This window comes from Trematomus bernacchii, unplaced genomic scaffold, assembly GCF_902827165.1.
Source record: "Trematomus bernacchii unplaced genomic scaffold, fTreBer1.1, whole genome shotgun sequence".
Taxonomy (NCBI): Eukaryota; Metazoa; Chordata; class Actinopteri; order Perciformes; family Nototheniidae; genus Trematomus; species Trematomus bernacchii.
In genome coordinates this window covers 1764330-1783466 of record NW_022987910.1, presented here as the reverse complement: position 1 = coordinate 1783466, position 19137 = coordinate 1764330, and the positions used below count along the sequence as shown (strand labels likewise).

Sequence of the window (19137 nt, the reverse complement as noted above, 5' to 3'; positions counted from 1 at the left end):
CATTTTATTATTACATAGATATTTGTCAAAATTATAGTAGATGTGAATTAAACTGACTCCTGTTTGGTTTAGTTTCACAGAAATTAGTTAAATGTGTGGGGAGGCGTGTGGTATAGTGGGTTGTGTGTTGGTTTTCGGATCAGGGGACCACAGGTTCAAACCCCACTGCAGTCAGCATGTCGTTGTGCCCCTGGGCGAGACACTTCACCCCATATTGCTCCTGTGGGGATTGCCCACAGTATAGAGTATGTAAGTCGCCTTCGATAAAAGCATCTAACAAGTAAAATGTAATGTAAAAATGCTGGATGAGGTCATCATTATTGGCTCAGACCAGCTGAAACTGAAACAATGCTGCCAAGCTTCCACAGAAGTGTAGCACCTGTACTTTTTTTATTTATACATACAAGTATACACATATACACACAATCAGTTTTTTTGCCATTACATTAGTATTATAAATACATTGACACAGAGAGTGAAGAAATCCACATTCCACAAAGGCCAAATGTTTTATATTTCAATCTTAAACATTTTTTTTTAAATTGCTTCTTCTTTGGCCCATGCTTCACCCAAGTGAAAATTGGGTTTGTCAAAAACAAACAAACAGAACCAAAACATCTTTACAAAGCTATTCATCTTAAGGCCAAATAAGTCTTTGATACTGGAGAGTTTTTGTTTTATTCTTATCTAAAAACAGAGGGATGATAGCTCATGAGACTTCAATGGTCTTTTTCAAAAAAGTCAATCTGTTTACAGTTCTGTTTCATATGGGTGTTGAGCAGAGATGGGGTCGTTACTAAAAAAAAGTAATATATTACATATTACATATTACTTTAAAAAAAAGTAATATATTACACTACTTCGTTACTCTCTACATAAAGTAACTCGTTACTTTACTCGTTACTTTACTCGCAGGGCCGGCCCGCCCCTCCCTACAGGCAGATCACGCAGACTGCTAAAGTTTCAAATGTTCTCTTTAGTTCAGTTTCCATTGTCGCATAAGACTGATCCAGATAGCTCTGACTATGACTGTCCTCTGTCTCCTGCTATCTGTATTTTGCGCAGTATATCTCTGAACGATGCGATGGTGATTCCACTGTGCAAATGGGCAACATTACCTCTACTATGAAGGATGCTACAAGCCTGTCCATCTTTGCTCAAAAAACTCAAAACGAGATTTTCAAACGTAAACATAAAGACAGATAACAGGCTCATCACAGACAAACTGGATGTGGCCAAGTACTTGAACATTTTTTTCACAAACATAGCCACAACTCTTGTAAATAAATTACCCTCCCACTCAGGGCTTTTTGGAGTAGATCACATCATGACCTACTACAAAAACCTAGGGGTACGCAAAGATGATTTCAGTCTAGCAAGGGTAACAACAGCAGAGGTACTCATTAAACTGAGCGCCCTCAAACCTAACAAGGCCACTGGCCACGACAATATCCCCTCCAAATTCCTCAGAGACACAGCAACCGCCATCTCACCAGTCATAGCTCACATAATTAACCTCTCCATAAAACAGGGAAAAGTACCCAAAGACTTCAAAATTGCAAGAGTAACCCCCCTGCACAAAAAGGGCAGCAAATTGGACCCAGGCAACTACCGCCCTGTTTCTATACTTACCTCCATCTCGAAAGTCATGGAAAAAATAGTATATGAACAGGTCGAAAAGTACCTCGCAGAAAAGAAACTAATCTATGAATTTCAATCTGGCTTTAGAACATCCCACTCCACTGACACATGCCTTCTTTATTTGACCGACCACATCAAACAAGAGGTGGACGAGGGTAAATACTGCGGCATGGTGATGCTGGACCTACAAAAGGCTTTCGACACTGTCAATCACCCGATTCTGATTGACAAGCTAAAAGCAATTGGTTTTGATAAACTATCGGTGAGCTGGATGCAATCCTACCTGGAGGGGAGAGAACAGATGGTGGAGGTAAACGGTACTCTGTCCCCCCCCCTCCCAGTGAGCTGTGGTGTTCCACAAGGAAGCATATTAGGTCCGTTACTGTTCCTAATTTATGCAAATGACATGTCATCAGCATGTGACTGCAACTTGTTCCTGTTCGCGGACGACTCAGCCCTGCTGGTCTCTGACAGGAGCAGATTGCAGGTTGAAAAAACCCTCAGCTCCGAGCTCGGCAGAATCTGCACCTGGCTCGCCGATAATAAATTATCATTACACCTGGGTAAAACAGAGTCCATTCTCTTCGGTTCGAAACATAATCTCAGCAAATCCGACGACTTCTCAGTTGCAGTGGGTGACATTATTGTCACAAGTAAGAAGGAAATTACATACCTAGGATCTATTCTTGAGGCAAACCTCTCCTGTGACAAAATGGCATCCAATGTAATAAAAAAAGTCAATCAAAGAACTAGATTCCTATACCGGATCTCCTCTCTGGTAAACAAAAACACCCTGAAAACTCTGGCAGGAGCACTCATTCAAGGGTACTATGACTATGCTTGCACGTCATGGTACCATAGCACCTCCAAGGCGCTAAAAACAAAACTTCAAACATCGCAAAATAAACTGGTCAGACTACTGCTTGACCTTTCATCTAGAACCCACCTCACCTCTGCCCACTTTGACAACCTAGGATGGCTTAGAGTAGACGACAGAGTACAGCTACTTGCAATGGGCCTGGTCTACAAGATCCACTACACCTCTATGGTACCCATGTACATGTCAAAATTCTTCCCAAAGGTCAAGGAATACCATGATCATAACACCAGAGGGAGCTCCACAAATCATGTAAAACCCAGATTTGGCACAAAAAAAGGGGAATACACGTTTCGCAATTATGCCACATCAAGGTGGAACGCTCTTCCCACAACTGTAAAGGAAAGTAAAACTATACTTACCTTCAAAACCTCTCTTAAAGAGCACCTTCGGGGGAAAGCATTGCAAAACTGGCCCCGGTAATGGTACAAATCTCAACCTGTCGTACAATGGACAGCTTCCCCCCCCCCATCTATGTATATACTCGCATTTTAGACTCTGTTACTAACTGTATATCTGTAGACTTGGCATGTCTTAAATGTCCGGTTAGGATGTATTAGAACGAAATCTAAAATGAAAATTGTAAATAATCCATCTGTATGTAAAAAACCACCTGTATGTAAATTGTAAATAAGCCATCTGTATGTCATATATGTCTTATATGTCTTAAATGATATGATGAATTGGAAATGGGGGACCCTGATGTAAACAAGACGAAAGTCTTTCTCTGGTCTGCATCCCCTTAACAATTGTATGTTTTGAGCTGTACTGTACTGTACCCAATATACAAGCTGTTAATAAACTTTTCAATCAATCAATCAATGCTTTGGTTACCGGTCCTCCAAATTCTAATTTGTGCTGCTTCGGAGTCGGCGGCGGCGCACTCACAACATCCTCACTCTGGGTTCGGGGGTCCTTAGCTATTAGCTTCACCTTAGCATGTGTTCTTTGCAGGTGTTTGTTGAGGTTTGACGTGGTGTTTGCAGCAGTGGATAACAGCTTCTGGCCTGGGGCCTCATTTATAAAGGGATATACGCTCAAAAAATGGCGTACGCCAGTTTCTACGCAATGTTTGCGATTTATAAAATACTAACTTGACGGGAAAATGTGCTGTCCTCCACGCAAACTCTAACCCATGCGTACGCACTAAGCACACAAACGGGAGAGACGAGAAACTGCGACACCGTTGGCAGAAGGAAGAATGGAGAGAAATATGTGGAAATAATACCATAAATAAAATGTTACCTCTCATTTATCAAATATGAAGAATTCATTTTCAAACATTGATTAAAGCCAATCTTAAAATGATTAAACAAACGCCCGTTTGAGACTCCTCAGTGCACACAAAAACATAACTTGGAGAAATAAATAAATACGGATATGCTATTTAAAACCACCTCGAATATGTTGTGTTAATGTTATGAAATGTTTTCTCATAAATGATGCGGTAAGCAGGAGGACAGAATTACGTCTAAACTGATGCCGTTTTGCATTTCTATAGGTTGTAGATACGAGCATGGTTTTATATACTATCACGTTTAATCGTGTTTTATGCCGTTTGCCAAGACTTGATAAGTCGCTCGTAAAACACAGGAGGTATGGAAACTAAGAACACCATATGTGGTAAATTGTACAGCTAATATAACACAACACATTAGTTGTATTTCCTTTAACTGGTGGATTATGGATATATAGTTGCTGATCGACAGCTGGAACACAAACCACCAAATACTTGACTCCACTCCGGAGGGATTCCCCGATCATTTCTTAGAGTTTCTCATCAAGGGGGTGTCTCCTGTCCCCGGGACAAACACACTGCCTGAGGAAGGTTATGTGTATTTGTTTTGTCATTAACTTTTTTCGGACCACTTATTTATTTATTTTGGTGACGATCCGACCTCCATGCTGCTACTCTGGTTCAAACTGCATCCACCAAACAATATGATTTATCTCGACCTCCCCACAATAACCAAAATCTGACACGGTGTGAGATGTCTTTTTTAGCTGTTCTATCGTAATTTCCTGCGATCTTCTTCATGCAGTCAGTCAAAAATGAATGAATGAATGGGCGTTTCTTTGACTATGTATAGGCAAATATGGGCGTTACGAGTCGATTGTGATTTATCAAGGGAAACAGGCGTAGGGAGTGCCGTACGCACTTCCCTCGCCGGTACGCAATGTTTTGTGAATCGGAAAATGGCGGAAAATGTATGTACCTATTTTTGTGCTTTGTACTACGTAAGCAACCTTCCTACGTCAATCCTACGCAAGGCGTTATAAATGAGGCCCCTGGACACAGTTTGCACCTCACCGTCACATTCCTGTCTATTCTTCGGACGAACTCAAAATAATGGGCATACCTCCACCCCTCGAAAGTTATCGCTGACTCTGCCATGTTTATGCAGCATTGCACGTGGAGATGTGGACGCGCAAGTCGCGCAGATTACGTACATATAAACCTGCGGCGGAAACCCCTCTTGTCTGTCAGTGTGATTATGACTGATTTTATAAAAGTAACGAAGTAACGCGTGTCGGGGCAATGTTAGTAACTGTAGTGTGATTACTGAATTATAAAAGTAACGCGTTACACTACTCCGTTACCGACAAAAGTAATATTATTACACCCAACTCTGGTGTTGAGAGATGTATCCATAGATTTAGTCCCTAATTTTGCTCTCAAAGTGCAACAGATTGATGCATTTAACTTCAACATTTAAAAAAAAATCTTCCCGGGGGAGCATGCCACCGGACCCCCCTAGAGGAGGTGAGGTCCACCACCTGCCCACACCCCCTTGTCTCACCCACATTGAGGATGCTTCCTACGCCCATGTTTTATTCCATGTGTCAAGTCAGGCAAATTGGGTCCAAAAGTTATTGCATCAATGATCTGTTAACATTAAAATCACTAAATGCTGTAACTATTTTTGCTCGAGGCAACTCAAGGGCTCAGGTAATGTGATTACTATATGAATAATGGTCCAGGGTTTTTTGTTAAGTAATCCCTGAAAGTCCCGCCTACCTGGGACGTTTGTGTCAGAATTGAAAACAAAAAATGAGGGAGCGCAAATGAGAAAGCTGCAGCGAGAGCAAAAGTCTGATCATTGAGAAAGAAGCAAAGAGAACTGCAAACAAAAATATGTGTTAAAACAAAGAAAAAATACTTATAGTTTACATGATTACACAAATGATTTGCTTGCAACTTATAGTTTTATTTTTGAAATTAAATTTATTTTGCTTGACTCAGTTTTTTTTTCTCTTAAACTCTTAGTTTTGCTTGATTCTGAGAAAGTGTTGCTTTATCTTTATGAAACAAAACTAACCCAGGCCATATATGAGATTTCAAAAGTATTTTATTTTGAAACTCCTTAAGTTTTACATTCACTCAGTTATAATGTGGTAGATATACGTAGTTTGTTTTAAATAATTATTCATCACATTATATAGTAGGCTACATATTTCTTAATTTAAGCTCCAGTATATGACTATGTTTGGTATGTTTTTTAGGTATATTTGTTATTGACCGAGTAAGCGCTTTTATTTTGAAGGCAGTTTTTCCAGGCCTCTACCGTAATGCATAGGATATTCGTGCACCGCAATACAACATGCGGGCTGGCTTGACTGTGTATTCCGAAGTGGAGGCTGGCTTCTTGATTGCACTGATTTTGAGTGATTAGGTCAATTGACCTGGAAGTTATTGAAGAAATAAGCAAATGTTTCCATCAAAATATTAATATAAAATATTGAAAGTATTTAAATGCAATAAAAAGGTGTGTCCTATGCAGCAAGTAGTTATTTGATCCAGCACTGATTTTGAGTCATTAGGTCACATGACCTAGCAGTTATTGAAGAAATATGCTAATTCTTCCATCAAAATATTAATAAAACGTATTTAAAGTATTAAAATGTAATAAAAAGAGGTGTGTTCAATAAATGTATGCTCTAGAGTGGATTTGCTTCACATTCACACGATCGGGAAGCTGTCGATTTATTAAAAAGAACATCGTTCTTGTGTAATTGAAAAGTCATTTGTTGATGGTCCCTAAGTGAAAGTCTCGTTTCACGGAGAAGATCTCCCCGTCGTAATACAGCCAGCAGCAGGGGAAACTGACGCTGCTGGCGAGTCCGCGAATGTCTGTCGAATATCCAACCTAAAACTAACTTCACCGCGGTGTTGAACAAGGCTTATTAAGCTGAACATCGCCACAATTGTTCTGTCACAGCCGAAGTAAAAACAATAAGTGTGGCTTGATATTGAGTAAGAAAAAGATTCATAACGCTGTGAGAATGGGTCTGTGGAGAGCATTTCTCCGCAATCCCAATTTAGCAGCCCGAAAAACGTTTACCCATTTAGTCGTGGTAGATACGTTGTTTGTTTTAAACATCATAAATACACAAACAACAATGAATACTTACAGGTTGTGTACCCAAATCTCCCGCTGGTCCAAACAAAGTAGGAACAGCATCGTTCTTCAGTGCCCGACGCTGTACATATCCGGCATGAATCGCTGAAAGGTTTGTGAAGCTTTGTTTCGTGAAATGCTGGCAGAGGGTGTGGCCTCTGGGTATTCACACGTCACAGTACCCAGGAAGTAAACAATGGAAAATGAGAAATCTCCAACGAGGCGTTTTGGGGCAGCATAGACTGTGTTAGAGTTTTACTCGCAACAGGGTGTACTTTGAGGGTTTTTGACTCTGCAGACCGTTTACATGCATAAAAACCTTCATAACACACAAGGGGACGGGTAATAACCGGAAAAGCATGACATGGGCCCTTTAATTATTGAAAAAGGATGAAAAACTCTAGTCTAAATGACTCTTTATGTGTACTTAATTATACATATTTGTTCCATCTCTAATGTCTGTTCATATAATTAATTTCTCTGTTGTTGGATATGAATTGGATTTGGAATTCAAATCTAATGTGAGTTTCCCATTTCACTTCAGTCCACTGACCTGTTGAGCACAGTGTGCCATCAGAACGGTCTTTCCTGTGCACGGGCCTCCTGTCACCACTAGGGGGCGCTGTTGTTCACTCTGCTCTCTCTGTCCACTCTGACTTCCAGCAAATACAAATACCCTCCTGTAATGCAATGTGACTGCAAATGTTGTCTATATCAGAACGTCACAGGGAAAATAGATCATACAATATCCCCAAAAATACATTTAAAGTGGTTATAAAACGTAATTTACTAAATTGTAAAGTAATTATTTGACTTAGAAGAGATCTTCCTCTGCTCTTAATCCTTTACGATGCCAAAGGTAAGATAAAACAGAACAAGTTAAAAATATATTGAATAAACTGCAAACCAGTATTTAATAGAAAACACATTTATTTAGTTTGTTAGGTTACAAAGTTACGAAAATAATACATTTCCTGATTAACAAAGATTTTGTTTTACTTTGGTCACACAAACATAAAATATTAACTTACATTTTAAACTTGTACAACATGAACGGAAGAAGTCCTTAATGCCAAGAATGTCATCATAATGTTTCAAAAGCATGGTGCTCAATCCAGAGTGGACCTACTGTAACAGTGACAGAAATGGCAGTAGCCTGATTTCTGGACACACAATTTGTGGAGAATGATTTTAAAATGTTGGCCCACTATACACTTTAAAGTGTTGTGTTACGTCAGGCAGTTTTTATTAATTTTTAAATCTTTCTTCCCTATTCAAATGTGTGTTTATGCTAAAACACCGGTCATACCTATAACATAGTTCCCAAAAAACATTATCAAATGATTTCTTAATATGTCAACATGTTTAAGTGCAATCAAAACAAATACAAATAAAATACATCCATAACTGTTTCTCAAACTACTGAATAATAGAATATGGACTGCTGATGAAGCTTACATTTGGCAGATTATTCCGACAAAAATAACAACTCTTTAAATGGTAATAATGCGGACTTCATTACTTCATTCTGTAATGTCTGCTTTCTTTCAGAAGCCTCTGTTGTGATTAATAGCCTGGAGGAGCCGCTTGTGCATGGTCCTCTCGGCCGGGTACCTCTGGTAGACGGGCAGTAACAGCAGATGGTAGCAGGTGAAGGATTCTGGCTTATGGATATCGGTGGAATCGGGCAACACAGCGACTTTCATCTGAACGCTCTCCATACCCAGGAAGGGAACACGGTAGGAGCCGGTGACGAACACTGATAACAAATAAAGAATCTTAAATTAATGAAATACAACTTCATAGAACACCAAGGAAGCTAATACTGATAGGGACTCCACTTGAAACGTAATAAATGATGTCAATCATTTATGATACTTACGAAATAACTTTTTCTTCTCCTCCGCGGTCAGATTCTCAAACACCTCCCAGAAGGTCACGATGTTTGGATGCCTGTCATGGTAGTCTCCTTCATAAACTGTATTCTGTTTGGAAATGACATGTGGAAAGTTCATTTACATCTCCCCTACAAGCACTTAAAACACACAAAACTGTAGGAACAAGCAAAGTAACTTAAAGGTAGGGTAGGTAAGGTACACTTTTTGTTATATTCCATGGAATGCTCTTAATATCCCGATAGCAATGAATATCTTAAGTGCTTTGACAAAAAATCCATTAAAAAAATGTCATCTGTGGAAGCCGTAATACTGTAAAAAGCACTACCAATCATTTTAGCCGGCCCGGCTAAAATAACTGGATGGCCTACCTGCCTGTCAGCCTTCCATCTGTGCACAAACTTATCTCGTGCCCTCATTGGTCATGTGCGCGTTCGTGTGTGTTGGAGGAGGGGCTCTATAAGGAAGTGGCAGATTTTCTCTGGTTGTGTATTTTCAAATTCTAGCGATCTAGAGCCGGTTTCTCAAACTTACCTACCCTACCTTTAACAGATCTTAAAGGTCTCATGTTAAATACCTTTTTAGGTTTATTTAAAAACATTTGGAGTCTACTAGAATATGTTTAAATGCTGTAAAGTTAAAAAAAAAATTCTTCTTCTCATACTGCCTGCATGAAAAGAGCTGTATTCAGCCACTTCCTGAATCTGATGAACTCCTCAGACCCTCCCTCCCAAAAGCTCAGTCTATTTTCATTGGTCAGTGTTTCCCACTAGCTGTCGATTGTCGAATGGTATCTCAAATCTGATTTGCTCTTTCTTAGACAGGATTTTTAATATGTGGATCAGCAGAACATTTGAATTCTTTATTGCTGAAACTTTCTGAGTATCTTTACACACAGGGGAGACATACATATATATGTATATGTCTGTGTAAAAGACATGAAAAAGTGCATATTGCATAATATGTGACCTTTAACTGAAACAGTCTCTTACAATTTGAAAATGTATGTTAAACAACTACATAACAAACTGGTCATCTTGTTCTCCATATTTTTGTGATATATTCTTATTTCAAATTATATATCCTCAGATAAAAAGATAAGATAAAACATTATTCTGAATATCTGAACTTCAGCAGACCTTCTTGAACACCTCCCAGTCGTAGTTCTCCTGGCCCACCATCACTGCCTGCAGCTCCTCGGGCTGGAAGAACTCCACCACGTCGATGTCACACACCTTGAAGAAGCCTTTCTTGAACGCTTCAAACACTCCCTCCACTGATTTGTTGAAGGCATAGTTGACGTAGGCGTCTACAAACTCTTTCCTATTAAAACATTTAATAAAAGAATATACAAAAGATTAAACTGAGCGCTGACATTAAGTTATCCCACACCTAACACAATTCTAAATGTTTCTTCTGTAATACACTTTACACAGTACAGTAGATCAACGCTAAATCTTTAATGAAAGTAATGTATTATTTTATGACAGGTTTAACTGTTTTAACTGCTAGATGGCAGCAAAGATTTGCAGTTGACGTAAGAATGGATCATTGTGTGTTTGTTGACAGCATGCACTGCTGAATGGCAAGAAATCTGTGAGGTTGTCAAAGACACAGACTGACAGAAACTAAATACATGTTTAAAGCTTGTGAGGCAGACTAAAGCTGTGCAGATCAGATTGTTAAATACAGCAGTTAGTACCTGTTGGACGCTGTCACAAGTTTCCCAGTTTCTTTCGGATCAAGTTCAGCTGTCTCTCCGCCCCAGGGCACCTGGTCAAACAAACAGTTACAGCCAGAGTGGAATATGCAGAAACACATGTGGGGAACAGAGCAGAAGAATGTCTTTCGGACTGCGATTGAGTAAACTTACAGTGAAAGTAATGTCCATTTGTTTGACCTCATCAGGAGGGCAGTCCAACAGGAACTGCCAAGACCTGCAAACAAGAATGTCAATAGTACAAAAAGATCAATCTAAAACAACTATAACCTGCAAACTACAAACATTTCAGAGAAAGAATATATGCGAGTCTTACTCTCCCATGACAGGGTCGAACTCCTTCATGTCGTCCAGTGAGGGTTTGACCTTGAGCAGCTTCTTGAAGAGAACCAGTGGGAAGCGCAAGTGGACAAGGTTGTGGTGGTAGAGAGCCAGGCCGCACAGAACGCCAAACAGGAAGTAAGTCTTCTTCTCTACTTTTGGCTGTTTGGTTTATGACAAAACACATGATTAAGATTTGGAAGGATTAAATAACAATGAAAAGGTCAAATGTACAGAACAGTATATCAGAAAAATCTGAGTTATACATTCACGTCTTTGTTTATAAGACTTTTATAGTAATCAGATCACTTTGTTAAATTCATGAGGAATTTGATTAAAAAAAAAAACATAGTAAATGTATAGAGGACTGGACAGTATATCAACAATATACCAATATATTTAAAAGTGTTCGAAATAACATCTTACATGTGGCTAAGACATATATATGATGTATTCAACCTTAAAATACATAGATATTATTTTTGGTCCATTTTACCCAGCCCTAAGTAAATAAAATGATTTAATTAATGCTTTTGTGTTTAATTATCGTGTCTTACCCTGACAGGGAACCAGGCCAGAGTGTTGCTCTCGTTGAACATGAACATTTCAGACTTGGGAGACATCAGCTCTTCAAACACTTGCAGGAAGAAATCTCTTTTGTAGACATCCATCACCTTCGTCCTGTCGTCATCAAATTGCACCTTCAAAGGATAAAATAATGTTTTCATTATTAACAGTCCTTAAACTAAATCAGTATTAGCTCTGATGGTAAATAAAACTTCCTGTCAACCATTTTGGGCTTAGAACTAATTGAAGGGATTTAATCAAGCAAGACATTCAAAAATGCACAATTACTATACCAACAACTCCCCTTACACAATCCACTAATTGCTGCTATTGATGGGAAAGTTTTATCAATTGAACTGTACATTTATTTTATTCACATTATTTAAAAAACATTTAAAAAATCAATTGGTACTGATGTTTGCAGGCCCTCTACATATTTGTTATGTTTAATTATCTCCAATTACTTCTTAAATATGTACTGTAATTGACATTTTGCTCCAAATGAAGTCAACTGATTTTACACATAAAGTAAAAAGTATTGAAGCAATGAAAAATATGCTTTTAAGTAGCATTGTGGAGAGCGTAGGATACAGATGTTGTTGATTTTTGACCCATTACAGAGAGTAGATATTCCAATATCTCAGCCTTCATTCCTGTGATTTTGACCGTTTTTTACTTTCTTGTGAATCCCACAACATATGGAAGTGCAAAACTAAATGGCTGAAGTATCCATAAAATAACTCAGAAACTAAGTATAAAAAGACAAGGGCTACAAAATGTTGCCTCAGGCAACTAAACATGGCAACATTGTGTAGGTATGTTGTAGTATGTTTACCAAAAGCTCCCTTGTGAAGGCGCAGTGGTCGGCCGCCCCCAGCTGCCTGAAGGTGTCCTCCACCAGGTGAGAGCGTCTCAGGGTGAGCTGGAAGACCGGCGCGGGGGCGGAGTCTGGACCGTCCAACCAGAGCTCTTCAGGACACGCCAAGGCCAGTCCATAAACGAAACCCTGCACTTTCTGTATTTACAAAACCTTAATATATCTTTATCTTAATAAAGACATCTACACATTGACAGATTGGTTCAAATGAATGCTCAAAACAAGAAACAACCTCAGCTGTATTATGACAAATAACTAAATAAGAACTTCAGTAAATTGATTAGAACTTATATAATGTTACGAATACTGTACCTTTGAGATAAACGCATAGTAGTTAAAGACTGCCACCTTTTGAACCAGAGTGAACAGGAATGGGTAGCGGCAGAAAATGACGGGTGTGTCGACATCATCCTTAAAGGAAATAAATTGATAATAATAAAAAAATAATTTCAGCAAGAAGCATTTCAACAGAAAATGCTCAGGATAAAATCACAAATAGTTCGGAATAAATGCAATATCTCGAAAATGGTAAGATATGTTTTTACCTCCTCTTTGGAAAATTGAAACCAAAGAGCAAAGTCCTGATGTAGCAGCACATTGTCACTGATCTCCTCTACGTAGAAGGTGCTCGGTGGGACTTTGTAGGACTTTCCAGCTTTGTTTGTCTATAAGTAAAACACACGTTTAGCCTCAGAGTTCATTCTGATCACCCATAAAGATTGAACAATCATTTCTCCGACCTCTTCTGGGAAACGACAAAGCTTTGCTCGAAAGGGCCGAAATATCTGCCTCGAAAGGTAGCAACATTTCAGATGAGTTACAGGGCAGACTGTAAAATAAGCTTTCTGACACCAGCAAAATAACTAAAAAACTCTTTGCGGCTGGTTCAGATAGCGGGGAAAATCTGTATTTTTTATCCTTTTATAAGGATAAATGTTTTCCTTTCATGTTTGGTCCTGAATAATAAAAAAAGTAAAAAAAAGTAAAACGGCACTCACTTTGTACAGCATCTTGAGGACCTCCACCAGGTATTTGACTCCGGGGTTATGAGTTACCAGGAGGCCATTTCTGAGCATGAAGGCCAGGGCCTTTTTGAACACCAAGATGTGCTTCATCAGTATGGAGGGTTTCAGGATGGACCACCAGCGTCCTGAGAACAAAAGGCATTGTCCGTCTTGTATTAGACAGCTCAACACACTGCAAGTAAAAAGCAGATCTTCACCAACTTGACCAAATTAGCAAAACATTTAGAAGAAAAAAACACTGATGCACACCGCTCGGACATGCTTGTTGTTGCCATGTTTTTTGGCAACAACAACGTGTACATTTCTTGATCTGACAAAGTTATTAAATCTGACTCAACAATATAATATATAATATACATACAATTAATTGTAAGGCTAATGCTATGTTAGCTGGCTATTACGTTGGTTGCTTTATATATACAGTCTATGGTTGGTTGTTACTTTCAGAAAACATAAAAAACAGTTAATCTGACATTAATGATATAAGAAAAAAGAATTCTGAATTTGTTTATCAGTTAACAATTAAGTAAATTAAATATTATTTATGCATGTTAAAAATCGACTTTTTTTAAACCAATAAACTATTTGCAGTCTATTGTTGTCCTTGAAAGTACCTTGGATCATTACAAAACCCATAACCTAACAAAATACTTTAGAAAAATGTTGCTGTTGTTTACTTAGTGTATCTTGAGTCTTCTCCTGCAGATCAACAATAATGATCGCCAGCATCAACACCCCCTGCATGACATTACACTCCTCTTGGAGGAGGGGACACGTCAGCAGAATCAGGAAGATTTCTGGTGATTTTAGGAGACGGCTTGAATTGCAGAGCAAACCAATCAGGAGTGTAAGATTTACCTGCAAAAAATAAATTGAGATTACATTGTAATGTTTAAACAGCATGAATACGTTTGTGAAAAAAACAATTTAGTGGCTAGTTTGAACCATTTCCATGCATAGAAGGGATTTAGAGCCTTGTGGGTCACAACTGTATATCTCAGTTCACGTCTCAAGCAAAAGAGAGTAATGCATGGCGGTAATTCAAACGTCTTAACTGATTGTTTGATCCATGGCACTGCCAGCAGCTGGTCGAAAGCTTCGCTAGCTGCATCAAGGTCCACAGTTAGAGCACCTGCTTCTGATGGAGGCCCACTGATATCAAAAGCAAAGCATTAAAACAAAGTAGCAGAACCAGAATGAGTTGATGGGATTCAGAAGATCTTATAATTCTTTTTTTTTTTTAACTCATGAGTTAAACAATAGAAAAGTAACTCACTCAGCCTTCGTGAAACTTGCAACAAGACTTGTGCTGGTCTGAAACATGGAAGATATTTCTCTGTTGAATAAAAAGAAAAGGAGGGAAACCATGAAAACACTGTATCTACTGCTGGATGTATGATATTTTATATGTGAAGCTACTTAACTCCAACCGTAATTAAAGTATGAAAATAATGACCTCTTTGCCTCTACGTTGCCATGTGTCATTGACAGCCATTGTTGAAGTTTAGTCTCATCAAGCCGCCCAGTTATCTGTCCTTTGTCAAAACGCTTAACGACAGACATGAGATTTAACAGATTTAAGCTTTGATAAAAAACTAACATTAAATCAAGGTAAAGAAAAAACATATATATATATATATGATCAAATCTGCAATAACAATGGGCCTTGTGCATGAATGTTTTCTTATTTGTATCTTGTGTTTGTTCCTGAACACAGCAATAAGATGAAAATAAGAAAATCCTACTGTATATGGGATTCACGCAACGTGATCTGACAGCCAAATCTGTTCCATCTTGAGTATGTTGATGAATTGCGTTTGATCTTACATTTGATGCGTTTGCCTGGCAATTTTCATTCAGCATAAGGGGAAAAGCCCCACTAAAACCATATAAGGGCATCAGACTTATCAGTTAAGATTACATCTGTACTTGAAATGTTTCATGCAATATGCAGTGAATCTCTGAATAGGTGAACATATTACCTGTGGAGGTGAAGTGTAGGTACAGCTTGTATTCCACCCAGCTGATATTTTCAAGTCTGCTTAAACAAGGAAAAAATACATTTGCATATTTAATGTATCTCTTTTAGTTTTACACTACTTCTACCATAAAAAGGACATTGATTATAACTGCTGCTAACTAGACTTATATTCTCTGCTAAGGATACTATTTCTCCAATATGCCTTCACAAAGTAAATAGTTGTATGTTGCTATCTTAATGCACTTACAAATCTACTAAACACCACCCTGGCCATACATACACACCCTTGGGGACGGCTGCCACACTTTCAGTGGTCCATGGAAGAGATACCAGAGTGGGAGTCAGACTATTTTCTGTTCGTCCTGTCCCCATTTGACCTTTGGCCCCATCGCCAAAAGCCCACAGCTGGCCAGAGGAGGACAAAACCAGTGTATGACGTCTGGGGGACAAAAACAATTGACAAAAACAATTGTGATTGTAAATCAATAATACAAAAAAATGGCTAGTCACTCTAAAACGCCACAATACATTAAGCCTTTCTTAAATGAAAACACTGTTTTCACCTGCCACAGGAAATGTGTGATGCAAGTCCATCCAAAGCGTCCACCAGTCTGGGTTTCAGTTCATTATCAGAGGAGTTGTGACCCAGCTGACCGTAGCTTCCCTCTCCAAAAGTGAAAACCTTGCCGTCCTAGAAATCACGGCGTCACATATCAAAATAAGCAACATCCTAATATTTGTATTATGTTTACAATGGAATTTATGATTGGTTGAAATCTGAAGATTCAGTACCTTAGTTAACACAGCAGAGTGTGCTTCTCCACAGCTTATGAAGGAGACACCCAGAGGTCTGAGGGCGGGTACCATGCAGATGTTGAACCTGCCTGATAAATATGATAAAAAATAGAATAAAAGATTCCCATTTCCAAAATAATTATACATACAAGCTATGATGGTCTGTACAATTTCAATATCTGAGGTTAACATTTTAAAAGCCCTCTTTTCTCTGGACAGAAGGCTTTTATTCTGAAATGTTACCAGGCTAATGCAGTGACTCCAAAAATGAAAAGAATACTGGCTTGCAATGGGCAGTGACTATTATTTACAAATGAATCCATATTTCTAACTCTAAAAATGACAAAAGCCCTCCACTTGCATGGACAATTTGCTGCTTGCTGAACATCACATGACACAATTGAAGTACATAATTGCTACCCTTCTCATCCACCCTGTTGAGACCCAGCTGGCCAGATTTATTGGCCCCGCAGCAGTACACCAGGCCTGGGAGTGTGAGGAACAGGGAGTGGGTCGCTCCAGCCGTAACCTGGGTAACCGCTACGCCGGTCAGAGCGCGCACCAGGTCAGGTACAAACTGCAGCGACACCTCCTTCCCCAGGCCTAGCTGACCATGACTGTTCGAACCCCACGAGAATACATCGCCTCCTGAAAAGTGAAATAATACACTTTTAATTATTTTTTATTATTATTTTTTATTCACAAAAATAACTGTAAGACTGTGGGCTTGTTCAGAAGATAATGTCAAATTAATATGTTTTCCTCTTTAGATTAACCTTTTGATTTAAAAATGAAAATAATTGAACATTCAACATGTATATCCTCTTTTCTGAAATGTGTCGCACCTTTGTCTGCCTTAAGCTCCCACTAATTAAAGAACATTTACTTTGCACTAAATTGTTGGTGGGGAATAGGGAAACTGGCACAGTGATAAATTAACATTAAAATCGAAATCATTATTACACATAACCAAAATAAAAAACTGAGGAACAAACAATGTTACTGTTGCATATCATATCAGAAAGATGGCATCAGTATGTGCATTGTCATACCTTTAGTCAGAGCCAGAGAGTGGGAGTTTCCACAAGCAACTTGAATCACAAGTATTGGCAGTGGCATCTGCACATGACTGCATGTTGACGAAACAATAGAAAGTAAAAATGATGAAACAAATGCCTACTTTCAGTGCAAAGTATACATATTCATATATTCCTGCTTAGTGGGAGATCTTACCTTGGTCTGTTGTGGAGTAGATTTGGTAAAAGGCCTCTCTGTCCGTCTTCTCCTGCCCCCCAGGAGAACACCTTTCCAGATGCACACACAGCCAGGCAATGGTCCTGACCACAAGCTATGGCCACCACATCGCCCAGCCCCTCCACAAGACCTTACAGACAGGGGGACAGAAAAGAGGATAACATATCAGACATGTGGCGCAGTGGACTAGGGCGTTGGTGTTCGGATCAGGGGAGCACAGGTTCAAACCCCACTGCAGTCAGCATGTCGTTGTGTCCCTGGGCAAGACACTTCACCCCAAATTGCTCCTGTGGGGATTGCCCACAGTATTGAGTATGTAAGTCGCTTTGGATAAAAGCGTCTAACAAGTAACATGTAATGTAATGTATATTTGGAATAACAATATCGCCCATCTAATACTAAACAAATCAAGCAAAACGGTTCCAAACGTGCTATCAACTATACATAAGAAAAAGTTACAATGCTCATAAAAGAAATGGTGGAAAGTAGGCTACTACTAACTAACTACATTGCCTTAAATGTAAAATGTTGAGTTCATTTACTTACTGGTTTCATTGAATGCAATGTTATTCTTTTACAATTTAGGTAATCTTGAATGCGGGACTATATTACACTGTATTTTTTTACTTTAAATTATCTTAATTATTGTACTACCACTAATTCCCACAAACCCGAATACATCACTGTAATGAATGTTCCAATTTCCCATCTGCACTTGAACATCACGCATAACTTTCGTTGTCTTCACTGACAAGGGGTAAACGAAACTGAAACGTAGCACAGCTGATTGAGCTGCACAACAAGTTCATTTATGGATTTCAATGCAGGCTCATAAGATAATGATTAAACACAAGATAAAGCAAATGTAATTGTCTTGAAAGACGAAGAACCATCAGATATTCGTCATCATATATCCTCAAAATATATTCTCAAAATATATTCAATTTAGATAAAAAATGTCATGATAAAAAACACTTCACGTTTTTACTAAAGTACTAACTGTCTAAGTTGTTATTATTTTATGGGCTACTACATGGCTATTTCTTGTTATGTCGAGATTCTGCAGCCTACCTGTTGTTCTCCCATCTTTACGGTTCTTCTTTCGTCCAAGTTGTCCCTGAGAGTTGTTTCCACATGACAACACGCCGCCCTCCCCGTTGAGCAGTAAAGTGTGCTGGTCCCCGCAGCAGATGTCGGTGATAACCCCGGGGACAGACCAGGACACCGGGCTGAGGGCTGTCTGTGGACAGAACTGTCCACTGGAGCTGTCTCCCCAACAGTACAGCTGCACCATCATGTAGTCTCCACCTGGACTCTGCCTGCAGCATCTGCGCCTGCAATTTATCCCCTCTGATGCTGCCTTCTATTGCTGTCGGAGGTATCAGTATCACAATAGTAAATATGCATTTTTGCTTCTCTTTCTGCGTGTGTTGCATATTGAGTAGGCTTGCTTAAAAAGTATATCACGTTAACTAAGTTTGTAACAAGCTTCAATTTGCCATTTATTTTCCAACAAAGCAAGCAAAAGACAATCTAATAGAAACAATGATGTAAGTTATCTAATTTACGAGCCTGCCAATAAGACGGGAAGGCAGCATGAGAGACACCAGTTACCAGAAGAGATCTCTTATCTTTTAAAAGTCATGTTGACCGAAATGCTGAAACCTAATGTAGCAAAATATAACTAGGTATATCTGCAAAAGGAACAAGTGGATTTTTTATGTTTAGGGTGTTCCGACCAAATTTAATAGGTTCTCGTGTTGTTTTTTGTCTGACATAAATGG

At 38.9% G+C, this 19137-nt stretch overlaps 1 protein-coding gene across 1 annotated transcript; it reads right to left on the bottom strand.

The window, feature by feature from the left end:
- Positions 1-7833: 7833 nt before the first annotated feature.
- LOC117470432 (probable E3 ubiquitin-protein ligase HERC4) lies at positions 7834-18678 on the bottom strand. Its single transcript, XM_034115210.1, has 23 exons — positions 18425-18678; positions 17333-17483; positions 17152-17228; positions 16520-16747; positions 16097-16188; positions 15868-15995; positions 15589-15743; positions 15306-15361; positions 14780-14871; positions 14600-14659; positions 14379-14475; positions 14001-14181; positions 13297-13448; positions 12844-12963; positions 12611-12709; positions 12257-12436; positions 11412-11555; positions 10850-11016; positions 10687-10750; positions 10516-10586; positions 9953-10136; positions 8801-8903; positions 7834-8677 (listed from the first exon to the last, which is right to left on the bottom strand). Exons 1-23 carry the CDS (start codon positions 18648-18650, stop codon positions 8466-8468), a joined length of 3039 nt encoding a protein of 1012 aa, XP_033971101.1. The 5' UTR covers positions 18651-18678; the 3' UTR covers positions 7834-8465.
- Between the last annotated feature and the right edge of the window lie 459 nt (positions 18679-19137).

Coding starts and splice junctions, on each gene's coding strand:
- LOC117470432 (XM_034115210.1), bottom strand. CDS start 18,650: ATGATGGTGCAGCTGTACTGTTGGGGAGACAGCTCCAGTGGACAGTTC. Junction 13,449..14,000: donor GAAGACTCAAGATACACTAA/GTAAACAACAGC, acceptor TTTTGTTCTCAG/GACGCTGGTGGTCCATCCTG. Junction 12,437..12,610: donor ACTATGCGTTTATCTCAAAG/GTACAGTATTCG, acceptor TTGTAAATACAG/AAAGTGCAGGGTTTCGTTTA.